The sequence below is a fragment of the Merops nubicus genome, unplaced genomic scaffold, assembly GCF_000691845.1.
Source record: "Merops nubicus isolate BGI_N331 unplaced genomic scaffold, ASM69184v1 scaffold11393, whole genome shotgun sequence".
NCBI lineage: Eukaryota > Metazoa > Chordata > Aves > Coraciiformes > Meropidae > Merops > Merops nubicus.
The window spans coordinates 1-16333 of NW_008599593.1; the positions used below are offsets into that span (position 1 = coordinate 1).

The 16333-nt window shown below is 40.2% G+C and overlaps 1 protein-coding gene across 1 annotated transcript in view; it reads left to right on the plus strand.

Moving 5' to 3' along the window:
* Nucleotides 1–2080: 2080 nt before the first annotated feature.
* BCAR3 (breast cancer anti-estrogen resistance 3) overlaps nt 2081–16333 on the plus strand; it is a 19776-nt gene continuing 5523 nt past the window's right edge. The window contains exons 1-5 of the mRNA XM_008937448.1: nt 2081–2164; nt 11200–11328; nt 12459–12901; nt 13476–13576; nt 15371–15999. Of these exons, the coding sequence (XP_008935696.1) occupies nt 2081–2164; nt 11200–11328; nt 12459–12901; nt 13476–13576; nt 15371–15999 (1386 nt within the window). The remainder of the gene's footprint in view (nt 2165–11199; nt 11329–12458; nt 12902–13475; nt 13577–15370; nt 16000–16333) is intronic.

The window sequence follows — 16333 nt, forward strand, 5'->3', positions numbered from 1 at the left end:
CTGACTGTTACCAGCCAGCAGGAGACTTTAATAGTCTCCTCCCCCCTTCGAATCTAGTTTAAAGCCCTATCAATGAGCCCTGCCAATTTCTGCCCCAGGATCCTTTTCCCTCTCAGGGACAAATGGGTCCCATTTTTTGTTTGCAGCTCTGGTCCCATGTAAACCGACCCGTGATTGTAAAAGCCAAACCCCTGTTGGTGACACCAGCCCTGGAGCCATGAATTGACCTGTTGTCTCCTCCTAATTATTCCCTCGTCCGATGCTGGTGTTAGGGGAATAGAGGAGACCACAGCTTGAGCTCCTGATCCTTTCAGCCATTGTTCCAAGGTCCTGAAATCTCTTTTAATTGCGTCTGACCCCCTCATACTTGTGTCGTCATTACCCACTTGAAAGACCAGAAGTAGGTAGTAGTCTGAAGGACCCACAAGGTTGGGCTTCTTATCTACAGTGTCCCTTACCTGGGCACCAGGGAGGCAGCAGACCTCTCTATGAAGAGGGTTTGTTCTGCATATCGGGCCTTCTGCCCCCCTCAGCACAGAGTCACCTATAACAATGACCCTTCACGGTTTCTTCTCAGGGTCAGTTTTAACGGATGGCTTGAGGCAACCTGCCTTTGGTACAGCTTCTGGCCTTTCTGAATCTCCATCCCACTCATCTGGAAATGGAGCATGTGTTTTACATCTGCTCTTTGCTCAGTGCTGCTGCGTGGTTTATATTGCTTGATGCAGGCACTGAGGGCACTTCCCATGGTTCAGTCATTGTGAGAAGGAAGTGCAGTATTATTGGGTGAGAGGTAGTGCCTTGCAAGTAGTACCTGAAGACATTGATAAGCCTTTAATATATGTGCTCTGGTAATTATGGAATATATTAGTTGATGATGAAAAAGACAAGTCACTTTTGCTTTTAACCACTCCTTGGGACTGAATTATTCCTAATCTGAGAGCTGAAATATCTGTGACTTCTGGACTTTTTGATACCATCCAAGTTATAAATGACTGGTTTCTCCAAAGTTTCTCTTAAGTGTTACAGGCCTTCTTGTACCCTTCATTCCAGTGTATTTTGTTTCATTCACCGAGTCTGTTAACAGGGCTGCTGTGGAGGTGAGGTCTTGTCTCTAACAACTATTATAAATAGCCAAGTTATTTGTCTTTTTTGCCTTTGTTCTTGAGAAGGCCATGAGGTATGCAGGACAGATTCTTTGCTGATGAGTGATTTACTGGGCAGTAAGCTACGCACTGTGCTGTCCAAGAGAATAGAATCACAGATGTAAATAAAACTGCTGCTGGTTACTTTGGTTTAGTGTTTATTTTTGCTTTACCAAATCAGAGGTATTCTTGAATTCAGTTCTTTCTCTCTGTAGCAGTTTGCACAATCCCTTGGTACTGTCACCAAGCTAAAGCTGTCATTGATAGCTTTAAAAACTAAAGGTGCCTTGGTTTTCCCACTCATAGTGACCATGCTGGCAGTGTTGTTTGTTTTTTATTTTTTCCAAGGGCTGGTTGCCGGAAGTTTCCTAATTAAAAAGAAACAGATTTATCATTGTCCTTGGTTACCTACGCTCTAAGGGTGTAATTATCTTTTGAGTTTGAAGAGTAACAGTTCTCAAACAGTAATCAACTGCTTTTCCTCTTAGTGTTTTTCCTATATGTGTTTTACATGTATATTATTGATGATACAGATAGGCATGTGGCATGATTGAGTTGGACCAACTGATTAAGCACAGGGTAAGTTAGGTATTGTATCTCATCAGGAAGAGAAGTTTGCCTTGAGCTGGTGGCTTAAATACATCTCAGCACCAGGGGATACCAAGAGAGAGGAGCTAGGATTTCACTGGTGAGTGAGACAGATCACATGAGGATTCTGGCAGGCTCAAAGTGGCGTGCTGGAAGTGAGCATGCCAGCGGCCACCGAATTGATCCTATCAACTTCAGCTCTGGAAAGCGTCCCTAATATGGGGGCAGGGGGGTGTAGCAGCTCTGCCAGGCAGAGGTAATACTAAGGAGCTTGCTAAACCTCTGAAAACTGCTAATAGTGACTGTTTATCATCTATCTTGAGGAACCACAAACAGCAGAACTGAAAATGCCAAAGGATTATAATGTTTTTCAAATGCTGATCGCAGCACTTTGCTGCTTTTATCATCGTAAGTCTATTATCAGAGTCAAGGTAGGTGCTCTTTTTCAATAACATAAATACACAATGTGCTAGTCAGTAATGCTTTTAGTTTTTGTTTGGGAGTGTTTGTTTTTATACAATGGTTTGGTACAGTGTTTCTGTTCTAAAGAACATCTGTAGAATTCAGTATTGGCTGAGAGAGGAGCTCAAACAACTTTCAGTTTTAGAGCCTGATGGTGACTATGTGTAAGGACCAAATTAAAAATGCCCTTGTTTGGATCTTAATGAAGAGAATTTTAGCAAAGTTTCAAGCTTTCAGAATTTAACTGATCAGGCCACTTGATTCTCTGACTTTTTCATCTACTCACTGAAAACATAGGCAGTGGTGCCCAGGCACTCAAGTTTTTTAAATACTTCAGACAATTTTGGACTTGTCCTTACATTTTCCAACCTTTAATATTAGAAAATACACAAAATCATGTACTTATAGAATGGTGTAGGTTGGAAGGAACCTTTTAAGGATCATCTAGTCCAACCCTCCTGCCATGGGCAGGGACATCTTTCACTTTATGCAAAAATGCACTATCTGCAAAGAAAAAGCCTTTATAAACATTTTGAGCCACACAGAAGCATCTGAGTCACTTAGGAATTGAATTGTAATCAGGTGTCTAGCTGTCTTTGAGGATCTGTGAGCTACACTTAAAGTTTTGAATATTTTTATTTAAGATTTATGCTTAAAATGTTCTTTGAATAACAGTGTCAGCTCTTTAAGTCACTGTGTAATGTATACAGATATCCTGAAGCATTTGCAATGATGAAGGATGTGAATGTTGCTGTCTTCTAGCGTGTTACCTTTCAAACCTTTGATGGAGGCACTTAAAGTTGGGAGCAGCTGCTCCCCTTCTCTCTCCTCCAGTGATGTAGCCTTTGAACTGTCCATTTCTGAAGGTGGGGTGTGGGGCTGAGTCTTTTGGGCGCGCTATAAAAAAATGACTCTGATCAAACTGTCTTCTCTTTCACACTTGGACAAATGTCAGAAGTTATTATCAGAATAGAGAGTTATGGATGCTATCTTCTTACTGTAATTTATTTTCATTTACTTTCCAATTTTAAGCATAAAGCTTAATTCTTCTATTCTAAAACTTTTAAAATGACATTGGGTTTTATTGTTGGCTGTCAGAACAGTTACAGAACTGTTATTCTTGACCATGCATGCCCTTTGTATAACCTGGCATGAATTTCTAATACCTAAAATAACGATGGTGTTGTCATGGCAACTTTCCATTTAGTCTAATCCATATAGTCCCTAGAGAAACAGAAACATTAATAGTGTTTGGAGGGTAAAAAATAAAACCTTTTATATAGAAACAAATTACAGCTGGGCCCTTTCAAAAATAAGGTTTTATTTAAAGAGATTTGCAGCATTTAAAATAGATTTGAATGCATGTGTTCCAGCATGCAGATTTAGCATTAGCTAAATCTGATGACCTGCTATTTTAAGAAGTTCTGATGGTAGGAAACTGGGTTGCCTTTGCTGGAGAAAAGGTATATAAACAGTGGGTGTTCAGTCGAGTAAGGTCTGCACCTCTTTGGACAAATTAAGACTAAATCAGTGATAAGTGATGACTTAAAAAGTGAAGAGGTCTAAATTAATAGTTAACTTTGCAATGAGACAGGTTTTTATAGTTCTAGCTAGCGTGGTTGTCATGATGAAAGGGAAAGACCTTCCCAGGTATTTTCATTTTTAATTCTCTGCTATGATTCACCCTCAGCTGAAGGTGTGCAAAAGGGGAAATCCACTCAAGTTACCAGGACTGCAAGTTTTAAAACTTCCAGCATGTTGATCTGTCTCATTACTGGGTATGAACTAATGCTACAAATGCGGCATGCGTAAGAAGCCTTTTATAAGCAGCTACTGAGGGCAAGTGCCACATCTTATCTTGGATGAATTTGCAAACACTTTTTATAGGTAGTAAGTCTTAATTATTACTTCTTTAGCATGTGATGATCTAAATCTGTTTCACTGGCATCCCCAGGCTTCACATGTCCAGTTTTAGCGTGTATGTGGAGGCAGTTGGGTTTGATAATGTGGGTTTGCAACCCATCACCACCCAGTGGTATGGGTTTGCCTTTCTGATGTCAGATTTGTTGTTGTTGGAGAGGGCCAGATGGAAAAAGATGGACATCAAAATGATGGGAAATTTTGTATATCTTGCTGAACTTTGATTCTCCATTCTTACCTCTGAGTCTGATGTTTGATAAGTCTAATACTATATAACTTTTTTTCAATTCCCATGGTAATTTTATATGGTTTATCAACCTTTCATTGCAGTATGTCCTCTATCATCAATATATAGATATCACAGGGACCCCTGGCACTCTGTAAGTAATTCCTGTTTGATGTGAATGGGAATATTCTCCAGTAGATATCTATGCATTTAACTTCTTGGTAATACCTTTCACTTAAGTATTTCTCAGATTAAAACAAAAAAAAACCCAAACACCCAACATGATATCTAAAATCCTTTTGATTTGATAGTCAAAATTCCCAGGGTCACAGATTAAGATTTGACTAACTCTAAGGAATTTAGGATTTTACTTACTCTCAGGTCAGGATTTCTCAGGATCCATATTCTAGAAATGAAACTGTCCTCCTAGCTCTGAATGTGGTCACCCAGAAAATGAAGGGTTTGTTTCAGTGTAGTGTTGTAGTGGAAGGCAGATGCAAGGTTCACTAGAATTAAGTCCTGCAGTTATCTTCAGTTAACATCAGACTTAAGCTGGTACTAAAAGCCATTTTTATCTTCCTCCTCACAAACAAATATCTCACTTTCTAGATAATAAAAAAATGGCTGTTTCTCTGTGATTGTCAGGCAGGTTATGTTATTCATAGTGGTAGACTGAGAATATGCACGTGATGGAGCTATTTGATTTTAAAAAGCTGTCAGTCACGATGGAAATTTTCATGGTGATTTGTTAACTTCTATCAGTAACCTCAGAAGTCATCACCTGTTACCTAAACAAACACACGGAAACCTTATGGCTTCAAAATTACCATTCTCCTGTATTAATCTCTCTGAGTAGTTTGAGATTTCTCTCCTGTATCTTGGGCATGGCAAAAGTTTGTATTTGTTCTGTGTCTAAGCCAACCAGTTAAGCCACTGGAAAATAAAAATGAAACTCTGCAGGAGCTGGTGGTTGTCTATGCAAAGAGACATGTATCACCCATTTTGTACCTCCCATTACTTAGCATAGCACTTGGTATAGTTCTGTATGAACCTTGTGCACTCTGGAAGATTAGAGAAATCTGTTCCCGTAAGGAACTTTGCCACAGTTGCAGTTCAAAGTGCCCAAGTTAATCAGAAAATGGTTTATTGAATTTAGAAATTCCTTTTTTTTCCACATTATTTCTTTTTCAAAAAAAGTGTTTTAGAAATAACTCTGGCCTAGTGTTCTCGTCACTTTGCAAGTTCTTGGCCAAAGATATGACTTTTGTGTACAGGAGAAAATGCAGACTGACAAGAATGTCTTCCAACAAAGATGAAAAGGCTGGTTCCACAGAAGTATTCTTTAAAATGCCTAATGCAAGTTTGGTTTGGTGACGGAGTTATAAGTGAAACGAAATACATTGTACTCATCATAAATAAAATTAAAACATATTATAAATTGATGTAACTGTGTATTTTAAGACGTTTATACTCATAGTGTCAGACAGTCAGTCTGACCAGGATCACAAGAGCACAGAGTTAGACACTTAAGGGATCTCTGCAGTCAGTGAAGTATATCTGGATCCATAATTGAAACTTTGACAATAAAGCATTTATTATCTGTAGAGAAAGTTGGTTACTCTCTAGTGGTTTAAAAATAGGAGAATTTAATTAATTTTTTACTTTTCCAGGTGTTTTTAGTCCTGTGTCCGTGTATCCCCTCCTTTCTTTCTCATTTCATATTGTTGTCTTCCCCCTTTGTACTTGCTGTCCTTGCCATAGCAATCTCTTCACAATTTATGTCTTTCTGTTAAATTATCCATTTGGCTAAAAGTTACATAAACCTCACAAAATTTAAGTTTTTGCCTCCTCACAAAGTATCTCAGATCCCTCCTCATTTATTTGGAGATTCTGTAGGATCTAGCCATTTTTACAAGGTCAGAAAGTTGTAGTTCAGAGTTCCTGGTGCACTTAAGCAAATGTAGCAGTCCTGGAGAGATGGGTTTCAGAGGAAGTTGTAATAAGTTTGGTTTCGATAGATACTGTACATTTATGAAAGGTTTAGGAAAGGTACTGGCTTGACTGACTTCCTCAATCAGATCACGTGCCAGTTTTCACAAAGCTGTTCTCATTTATCCCTAATAATTACCTCTTCTCTTTTTCCTTTTTTCTTGAAACCTTCAAGGCTGCCTGTTGGGCTAATTTAAATACCAGTTGGCAGAGCTGTGCAAAGCACCAGGAAATAATTGAGATTGGATGGAAATGGGGCCGCCTTTAGTCATGAACCTGTAACAGCCCTTGGCTGTGCGTTAAGTAAACAGTACAGTGCCAGAAGGATACAAAGAGAGGCAGTATGAAATTCCTTGTTATCAAAACTGAAGGAGATGATCTAGCATGACAGATTTTGGACCACTTCCAAACTGTGCCTGAAAAGTAAGTCTTTCCCTCATATTTCAAGCTGTTTAAGAAAACAAACAAGCAAAAACCCCCACTTGATCACCTTAGAGAAGAATTAATAACAACTGAGGTAAGCCACAAAAGCTAGAGCACTTAAGATGCAGCTTTGGGTGTACGTGTAGAAAGAAGCCTGTGTGATTGTCCTCTCAGCTAGTTTGATACTCCATTGGTACATGTACTGGAGCAAGAATCTGCTGCCAGCAGGCAACAGAAATAACTGTGGGACTTCGTTTTTATTTATCACCACTCATAGAGTAGATTATTCAGTGCAATTAAAAATCACTCTAATGTGATAAATTCAGCTAGGGTAGATGACACAAGAGCTTGATAATAGAGCCATTTCCTTTGGAGAGTGCCAAACACAGAAACTAAGGTAACTCCTTGGATGCACAAACAACCGATTATTGTGAGAAATTCCCATTAAAATGTGTTCACAAGTTTCATAGATACAGTACAGTGTGGTGGGTCAAGTCCTTTTTAAATTTACACTGAAACATTTAAATGATACATGATATGTTAAATTTAAATCCTTAGATAAGATTGTATTTTGATATTTTATTTCCTTAAACCTTGATATTTTCCAATTTCTTGCTATGCTAGATTGTTTGCCTGAAAAAAAAAATTAAAATAATATGGAACATCAAAGGTAGCTTGTTACATCTGTAAGCGCAGTCTGCTTTTAGTTTAATGGCCCTGAAGTAGAAATCCTTTGTGAAATATAATAAACTTGCTTGGCATTTATTAAAAACAGTAAAGAAACTGTACTGACTGGAAACTTTTTCTCCCCTTCTGAACTCTAGTCTGTCTAGGTTTTCCATTGGCTATGTAAGTAGGATGGAGAGATTTTGCTGGAGGTTGATAATATTGTATTGCTAGACAGTTTTATGTTTTCCTTTTAAAACCTGTTCACAAAAACTCAACATGGCAAGAATATCTTAAAATAGCTCCAGGACTGGAAACAATGCGACTAATATGTGAACAAACAGTTCTGCAAAGCACATACTTAGGGGGAGTTCTTTTTCCTTTGTAGGTCAGGAAAAGCATCTGGATTTGAAAAGAGTTCTGCTGACTTGATTTACTTTTATATTCCAGGGATCTCTGACAGAGTTTTTACTATTTGGCAATCTTCAAGAAAAACTGGAAGCTTCCCTGTGTTGCTTCAACCGTGTTTTGTTGCAGAATATACTGAAGTCTTTAATTTTTTACCTCGGTTGTTTGTTTTCAGGGTTTTGGTGAGGTTTGGTTGTTTTTGGTTTGGGTAGGTGCCGACAGTGTCTCAGACAAAGAAGTAAAATGAGCACATACTACTAAATGAAGGTTTGTCACTATGAAGCTAGTGCAGTTTTACAGTGTGTGCCATTCCTGCCTGTTAAGTTTTGGGTGCTCTTGGGAAATGAGGCTGAAGTACCCATGTCACATTGTGTGGAACTGGTCACCTTTTCTTTTAAGAGAAAGCTGACTGACATATCTAATTATGCTGTTCTAAGCTTACACTCTTCCTTATTTACAGACTGACATGCTCCTACAGGCTGTGCCTGGAGTGACTTCTGAGCCCTCATGTGCATGATGTGAAGTTCAGTGTATGCAGATGTTCTTGCAGGACCAGAGGCCTTGGGTATAGCATTTAGCATAGAAAGGCATAGGCTGGTATGGCTACAGACAGTTAATCGGTCACATTTCTCCTTTAATATGGATGTAGACTGTGTAAGAAATCAGCTTCAGCCAACAAAATAGCTGTCCAGGAAGATATGCTATTACTAAACTTGCTTACCTAGGCAGTTTCCTCCTGGTGTATTTTTGGGATTTGTGCTAGCCACAAGAGTTCTTCCACTAAGTTCAGAGTTGCATAAGGTTTATTTAAACATGTTTGCTTCATCTCAGGAGATGTTTGACCTCTGGCAGTCAGAGTATGCTCAGTGTGGTAGACCATGGTGGAGAGGATTTTTAACAAACCAATAATCATGAATGTTAACAACTTTGTTGGTTTGGATTCCTTAAATGTTTTTCTTGTTATGTTGCTAGATATAATTCAAGTGCAATATATGTCTCATTCTAGTAGTGAAAAATCCATTAAACCACCAGAAGAAATTCTAGTTTCTTTGCTGTATTTCTAATTCATGTGTATCTGTAACTTGATCATCCCGTTTGTTTAAAGATAATTCGTGTCAGTACAATGTATGAAATTGGTCTGTGTGCAAGGACCTATAGCTCTTTCCGTTGACTAAGAATCTTTCTCCTAAATAAATTCAGTTGCTGCATTTGTATGCTCTACTCTGTTCCATTTACAATAGCTTTGCCTATCGTTGAGATACAGTGGGATGCTTTTGGAATGATGGTAACAATTTGTGCAGTAGCTTTGGGGGTTTTAAGATGTCTATTCGGTTAAAAGCATCCTCCAAAAACCTAAATACAATTCACATTATAGCATTAGTTCCTTTCAAGCAATTAGCAAAATACACAGCTATGAAGGTAAGAGATCTGTATATCGTTACAAGGGAATGCTATTGTTTAGATCAGAGCAGGTACTTTAAGAGTACTCCAGCCACTTCATTGAGCAGTCAGGGGAAAGGTGCCCTTGAAAAGTCTACTCACCATTTGTGTGCTCTTCACTCTACCTGAAGATTATGTAAATGCTGTAGTACTTGCTATCATTCTCTAAGATGTGGTAGTGAAATAGCTAACTGTTAATTCTGGAATCAGTGCAGTCAACTTTAAATGGGTACCCCACCATTTGAGTTGGGAAATACAGGTGACAGGCTTGTGCCACTGGTCCTTTAACTGTGTAAGTCTGATAGGTCACAGAGGTTTGGAGTGGAGGGGGGATTTTTGGCCCTGACTACGTTTTGATACTTTAATATGCTTTTGAACTCGGATCCTCACCAGGTCTCTTCTGTGACTCTTTTCTACACCCAGTAACTTAATCTCCTCATGTTGCACATCGTTTTATGAAAGAGCCCTTGCAGTGAAGGTCTTTTTTTGTGGCATGGTTTCTTCCTGCACAGAATTCTCTTCCCAGAAAGCTTAGGAGGAGTTGAGGAAACTGTACAAAAGCACAAAGGATTTACTCCATGCTGAAAATGATTGTCCATTTTGAACCACATTTGTATGGATAAAAATACAATGTCATGGTTCACAGAAGCAAAACTGAGGTGAAAAGTGATTCTTTATCACGTTGCTTTTATCTTTTGCCTTCCTGTATAGGCTACTATGCTCATTTTTGTTTGTCTAAAAACTTAAGTTTTCTCTGAAGAAAGAGAGACAAAGAGGAGAATTTATCTCATAATTTCTCTGGGCTCACAGCATGTTTAAATAGTCTTGGCAGCAGGATGCCTCTTCTGGCATTATTCCACCAAAAATCTGCTGTCTAGTAATCTGTTGTAATTCAGACTGCTTGAAATTGCAGTGAGGATTGTTGAAAGACGTGCTAAATGTGTGCCACCGGCTCCCACGGTTAGGAGCTGTGAGCACTTGGTATGAAGAAGAAAATGCTGCAGAGCAGTGTTCTCAGAGGGCTTGGGACTGGTGGGTGAGCAGTCCCACTTCTTTTTAAAGTAGTGCACATGCTGCCCATTTACATCAGTGTGTCTGTGAAGGGAACCTGTGAGCTTCAGCTCATTTCCAGAGCTATGAAACAAATCCATAATGTACTGGGGCAAAACACTGCATTTTAAACTGCTCTCCGGATGGAGGCCCCCGTCTGTCTTCCTCTCTCTTCTTAAAAATGTACTGCCTTTTAAGAGAGGGTATACTCTGATTTTTTGATCAATGTAGAACATGTTCCCTGGAGGAACCTGTTTCTTGTGAGTGTATTAGGTTTTTGAAACTCTTCAGCAACAGTAAAGGTGGGCTGGAGTCCCCAGCCCTTGGAGGACGTTAGGAAATACAAAACACTTCCCTTCATTGAGTGCTTATGGAAAGGTACATCACAACTCTCTAGAGAAGATACTGGACCTTACTTTGTTAGCAACACTGCATCCACAAGAAGGACTAATGGGCCAGAGTGGTCCAGCATGGAAGCTGCACTCCAAGAAGAGATGAAGATGGAAATTTTCCAGCAAGATTTTAGACAAGACAAAGAATATTGGAGCAGGACATCTGGGTCCAGCCTCATGCTTTTGGGTGTATTTAGAACTCTTGCTGGGTAGAGGAAGTAAGAGGGGTGACTTTGTAGGTGTGTCATTATTAGCTTAGTCCACAGACAGAACACTTTGCTCTGTTCCATGCAGTGTACAACAATCACATGTTATCTCATTGAATGCAGGATTTCATAAACACAGTCTAGAGAGTGAAGCCAAGCCAGCCTGCTAAAAGCAGCACCTGCATTCCAGTGGCTAGGGGAGATCATGTGATGGGAGCTATAACCCAGGTAAAATGTTAATCACTAAACTTGGCACGGTTGAAGCTTTTAATCTTTTATTGCAGTTTTCTAGGGAGCGGCAAGTTATGGACAACAGCCCAGAAAAACTGAAGAAGGAGTTAGAGGAAGAGCTGCAGCTGAGCAGTGAGGACTTGTGTAGCCACGCGTGGTACCATGGACGTATCCCTCGGCAGGTACGTGGTCTTTGCCTTGCCAAACGTGCTTTGAGCTTTTATAGACAAGCAGAATTGCACTCCAGTACTATACACAGCTCTGATATCTGCATGGATTTCGTAGGGACGTAATGCTTATTCATGGGAAAGCTATGGGATTTTATCACAGCTTGGCATAAAACGAGGCTGAGGAAGGATTCGGGGCAGCTGCTGGTGAAAAATATAGATATTTCAGGATTTGTGTGCACTGAATAAAGGCAGAAATGATATTTGAGCTTTATATGAAAATACTATGCCCACATACTGTTCACACACCCTGACATTAATTGGTTCAGTGTTCTTAACCAAAGTTAAAATGTTCGTGTTTATTTTTGTCTTGCACTTGAAGTTTGGAAGAGCAAAAAAACACACAACAAAATCTGTTCAATAACTTAGTTTTGATTCTTACCAATGTAGTTAAAAAAACAAGTTAAAGCCGTCGTTGCATTGGTGCTTGGGTTCCCAGGGCTCCTGGAGCTCCCCCTGCAGGCATCCCTCCTGCGGGTACGCAACTCTGCCCAGCGCTGCCTGCTGCCCCTCACCTCGGTGAGCAGAGCAGGCACAGCAGCCCCGAACACTGGGCTTCAGATTAACTCTTAGAGGTGCCGTGTATCTCATGAAAGGACTAATTCAAAACGGGAAAATAGGATTTCTTTTGACTCTTCCTGCGATTATGCAGTATTCACCAAGAATAAAAAATGAAAGCTGTTGTCGTTGAAGGTAATAATGAAAGGATAATTTCTGGCATCCTGTAGTAATGGCTTCTAAACATCAGTGTGACTGCCTGTTCAGATGCTTTAAACTCTAAAATCCTGAGCCATTGCTTTCCCTTCATGCCTTATTTTCTATTGGCAAACTAGAAGAAATATATGTGCTTCTGGCTGCTGAGCATTTTCCAAGCAGCCCCACCAGATCCCTGCTGTGGGATGAGCTCTTAATTTTAATGCTGGAGGAATCAACTTCTACCACACTTCGTGCTTTGCTTTGTCATTCTGGCTTTGTCTGGCCTCCCAGAAAAACCAAATCGCGTCCTGTGTTTAAGAATATTTTGTTGCAGTGCATTGTTTTCTGATTCTGAAAGTATTTCTCTGTATAATTCTTTTTCCTCAAAGGTGGCAGAAGGCCTGCTTCAGAGAGATGGAGATTTTCTGATTAGAGATTCTCTCTCCAGTCCTGGGAACTTTGTTCTTACCTGTCAGTGGAAAAATACCTCTCAGCATTTTAAAATCAACACAGCGGTTCGCAGGCTCAACGAAGCCTACTGCCGTGTCCAGTATCAGTTTGAACTTGACAGTTTCGACAGCATCCCCGGCTTGGTTAGATACTATGTTGGGAATCGCACGCCAATATCAAAGCAGAGTGGAGCAATTATTTTTCAGCCTATCAACAGGACCGTGCCTCTCAGGTGCCTGGAAGAAAAGTATGGTGTAACTCCAGCCCGACAGAAAGAACCAAGTGTCCCTGAAGGGAAGACAGAAGCTGCGAAAAGGCTGAGTCTTGGTATATCCAACATGCAGTCCCCAGAGCAGAGCATACCCAGAGGAAATCTCTTGAGGTACTTTTATTTTTGCTGTCCTTATGGAGGGCAATGAGGTAACACTATCAGCTCCCAGTGCTGGTGATGTGAATTTTCACTCTGAATTTAGAAGGAAGAATAGACGTGAATGTTTGCTGATTTTTGGCAAATCCACAGAGCGAGAGCAAATGTAGACTCTGGAAGGACAACAGCAGTGGGACTTGTTCTTCAGTGCCTCGGCAAATCTTGACTAGTATAAAACAGAGCATTAAAATAAGGTTTTGCTGCTGCTCCAGAGAAGCCTGTCTTTCCATATTTGATATTGATATTCGATTTGATGTTTGATCCATGGGATAATGGAACCTAATTTCAGTTCCAAATCAGATGTTCCTTTAGAAAGTCTCAGCATTTAAAGAAACACCCTCACAAATGCTGCAGGGTCACACATATTATAGCCCATTTCATTCCTACCACAACAGCACGAAGCAGAACCTGCTGAAGTGGAAAGCTAATGATCCTTGCACTGGTTATGTTATATTCTGGTAATTAGGTATGTATGTTAAGAGTGTTTCGTACATTTATGTGCTTTTGTTTGCATTTTTGCTTTCCCTAGAAACAAAGAAAAGAGTGGTAGCCAGCCAGCTAGTTTGGATCATGTTCTGGAGAAAAGGTTCCCTTTAAAGGCTCACCAGTCGGAGAGCTATCTGCTAACAGGTATGTTTTGTAAATAAACATTTCACAGTTAGAATCTGTGTGTGCCCAGGTGGTCTGTTACACCTTGGACCAAAGTGAGACTGTTGAGTGTTTTGAGTACCGTATATACAGTTACATTTAATGGCCAGTGTAAGCTATGTTAGCGTGCTGCTTGCTAAGTCATTGCACCAGCTTTTTCATTTATAATGTACCAGCTAGTTGAGTCCTTCAGCACACAGCTCAACAAGCTTCCACACCAAAAACGTGACAACTAAACCTGGCATTCATATCTATTTGACACTATTACCTTTACTCACTTATGCTTTACAAGAACTGCCTTGTTTCACTCATGTCATTCTGACAGAAGTCCATTAAGTAGTAGCAGTTTCATGGAAACACTGGTAGCCACTTTTTATCAAGGTAAAGGATGCAGATGTGGTAGTGTTCCTTCCCAGGAGAAAAGTATTAACCATGGCTTCAGTACTCAGTTCTTTCTTTCTGTCTCTCTGTCTCTCTCTACCCCTCCCCCCCGCCCCCATCCCTTTTTGCTTTTAATTCCTTTTGCTGTTGTCTGGTTCCACAGCCACTGGCATCGTCTTCCTCCAGTTATACAAGGTGTACCGACACTTGATTGGTTGTTAAGTGTGGCTTTCTCTTTCTCAGATTCTTCAGAGGTTTAAGCAACTGTTACTGTACTAACATGCTGTGTAAGAAAACTTGCAATGATTTATCTGTTCCCATGTGGACAAATTCTAGCGTTTGACTTCCAAGGCTGCTAGTCATTCTGAATATGGTGCTTGTTAAAATTTAGAGTGCCTATTGTGGAAAGACTTCTTGAGACAAAGATAATAAGTATTTGTATAGTGAGACTGTATTTTGATAGAAAGGGTGTACTCCTGTCATTATGATGGACAAATTTCTGTCCATCTGTAGTTGAATTGATTATCTTATTTCTGTCCATGGCTGCAAAAACTCCTATTTTGGTGCTATACCAGTGAACCTGAAGAGTACTGCTGTGCATTTTATCTTGTCCTCTAAGCAGGTTCTGGTATCACACTGCTTAATAGTGGTGGCAGGCTGTGATTTGCAGGTTTTTGTTGTCTGCAGAAGTGGTGAGCCAGCTGTGTGGAAGCAGCCAAGCCCACGTGGCACAGCTGGCCACCGCGCTGTAGGTACCGGCACGCAGTGAGAACTGCAGATGGGCTCAGTCCTGGGCCAGGTGCTGAGGTTTGCATGTGCAGGGAGTACAGGATGAGGCATAAATGCACAGAAGTATATGGATGTGTTTCTCCAGCTCGTCAAATCAACTCCTGTTTAGCAAACAGATTAGCATCCCTGAAATTCGTTCCTTCCATACCTTGCTGCAGGTTCAGACTTGACTTTGGGAGGCTTTTCTTTCATCTCAAACTTGTCATTTGCAGAAAGGACTCGTCTTTTTATGTGGTGTGGCTGGAGGTTTCTGGTTTTATAGCCCAGATCAGGTTACAGAGACACCTCCTATTCCAAGCCGTGGAGACTATCCAGCTCTGACAGTATAGGCTATGTATGCAGCAGGGACTGGAATTATTGTCAGCAGTACCACAGAATAATATTATGGTGCAGCTGTTCTCTGTATTTGGGATTTCGGGAGGATCAGCAAGTGAATGGAATTTGCTGGCTAGCTCATTCCTCAAAATATAATTTAATATATGTTTTTGTCAGGAAATAATTTACATGATCTGACAATATTTTCCAGAGGAAATAGTATTAAGAGATGAACCCTCTATGGGCATCAGGAATAGTTTTGGCCTTCTAAAATACAGTTTTCTCCTGCAGGTTCAAGACATCCATCTCGATTACCTGAAGCAGACACATACTCCTGTCCAGGCTCTCCTGCGTTCAGAACAGGCAGTGAACCTTCTCTAAGCCCCACAGTTGTTCATAAGGTCACCTCAGAGTCAGAGGCTCTTAGAGGATCAGACAGTCAGCTCTGTCCAAAGCCTCCACCTAAACCCAGCAAAGCACCCCTGATGAGGTCCCCAGATTCTCCTTTAGCTTCCCACAGTTCAGGACACTACTGTGAGCTAAGCCCTGCCAGAGATCCTGCAGCAACAAAGCAACATTTATGTCAGAAAAACAGCTATGTGGAACATCTGACACGAAAGGAAAAGGGAACACACTCGTTCAGGAACTCTGAAACAAATTATTTGATCCTGGAAGATGACCTTACAGTGAACTCTGCAGATCCTTCAGAAGTTTCAGCTGAGATGGCTGAAGAAGACAGCATCTTTTGTGCACCTGTTTTTGAGACAGTGTCTAGTTTTAAACCAAACGATTTTGAATCCAAACTGCTGCCTCCTGAAAACAAGCCATTGGAAACATCAATGTTAAGAAGAGTTAAGGAGCTTTTCACCGACAACAATCCAAAAATTATTGCACAGCATATTCTTAGAATGGACTGCAAGGTAAAAAAAAAAAAAAAAAAAAAAAATTCTTCTGATTTATTTTATATAGTGCACGTTTAAAAATTTGAAAGAACTTATTTGAAAAGACTGATGGGTAGATTTGCAGTTAAGGTACAAAATGTAGTATAAATATATTGACTTGCTTACCGGAATTTTTAGGGTTGTGGGTTTTTTTTTTTGTTTCTTTGTTTTGTTCCTGTTGGAAGAACAGGAATATTAACAAACCCTTTGGCCTAAAGGTCTCCCACTTTTGAGTCTAAAGTCAAGTCTCCTTGACTTTAGACTCAACTCTCAGTGTTCCATACATCTTTTTACTCTCCTGTCAGTTGTGTAC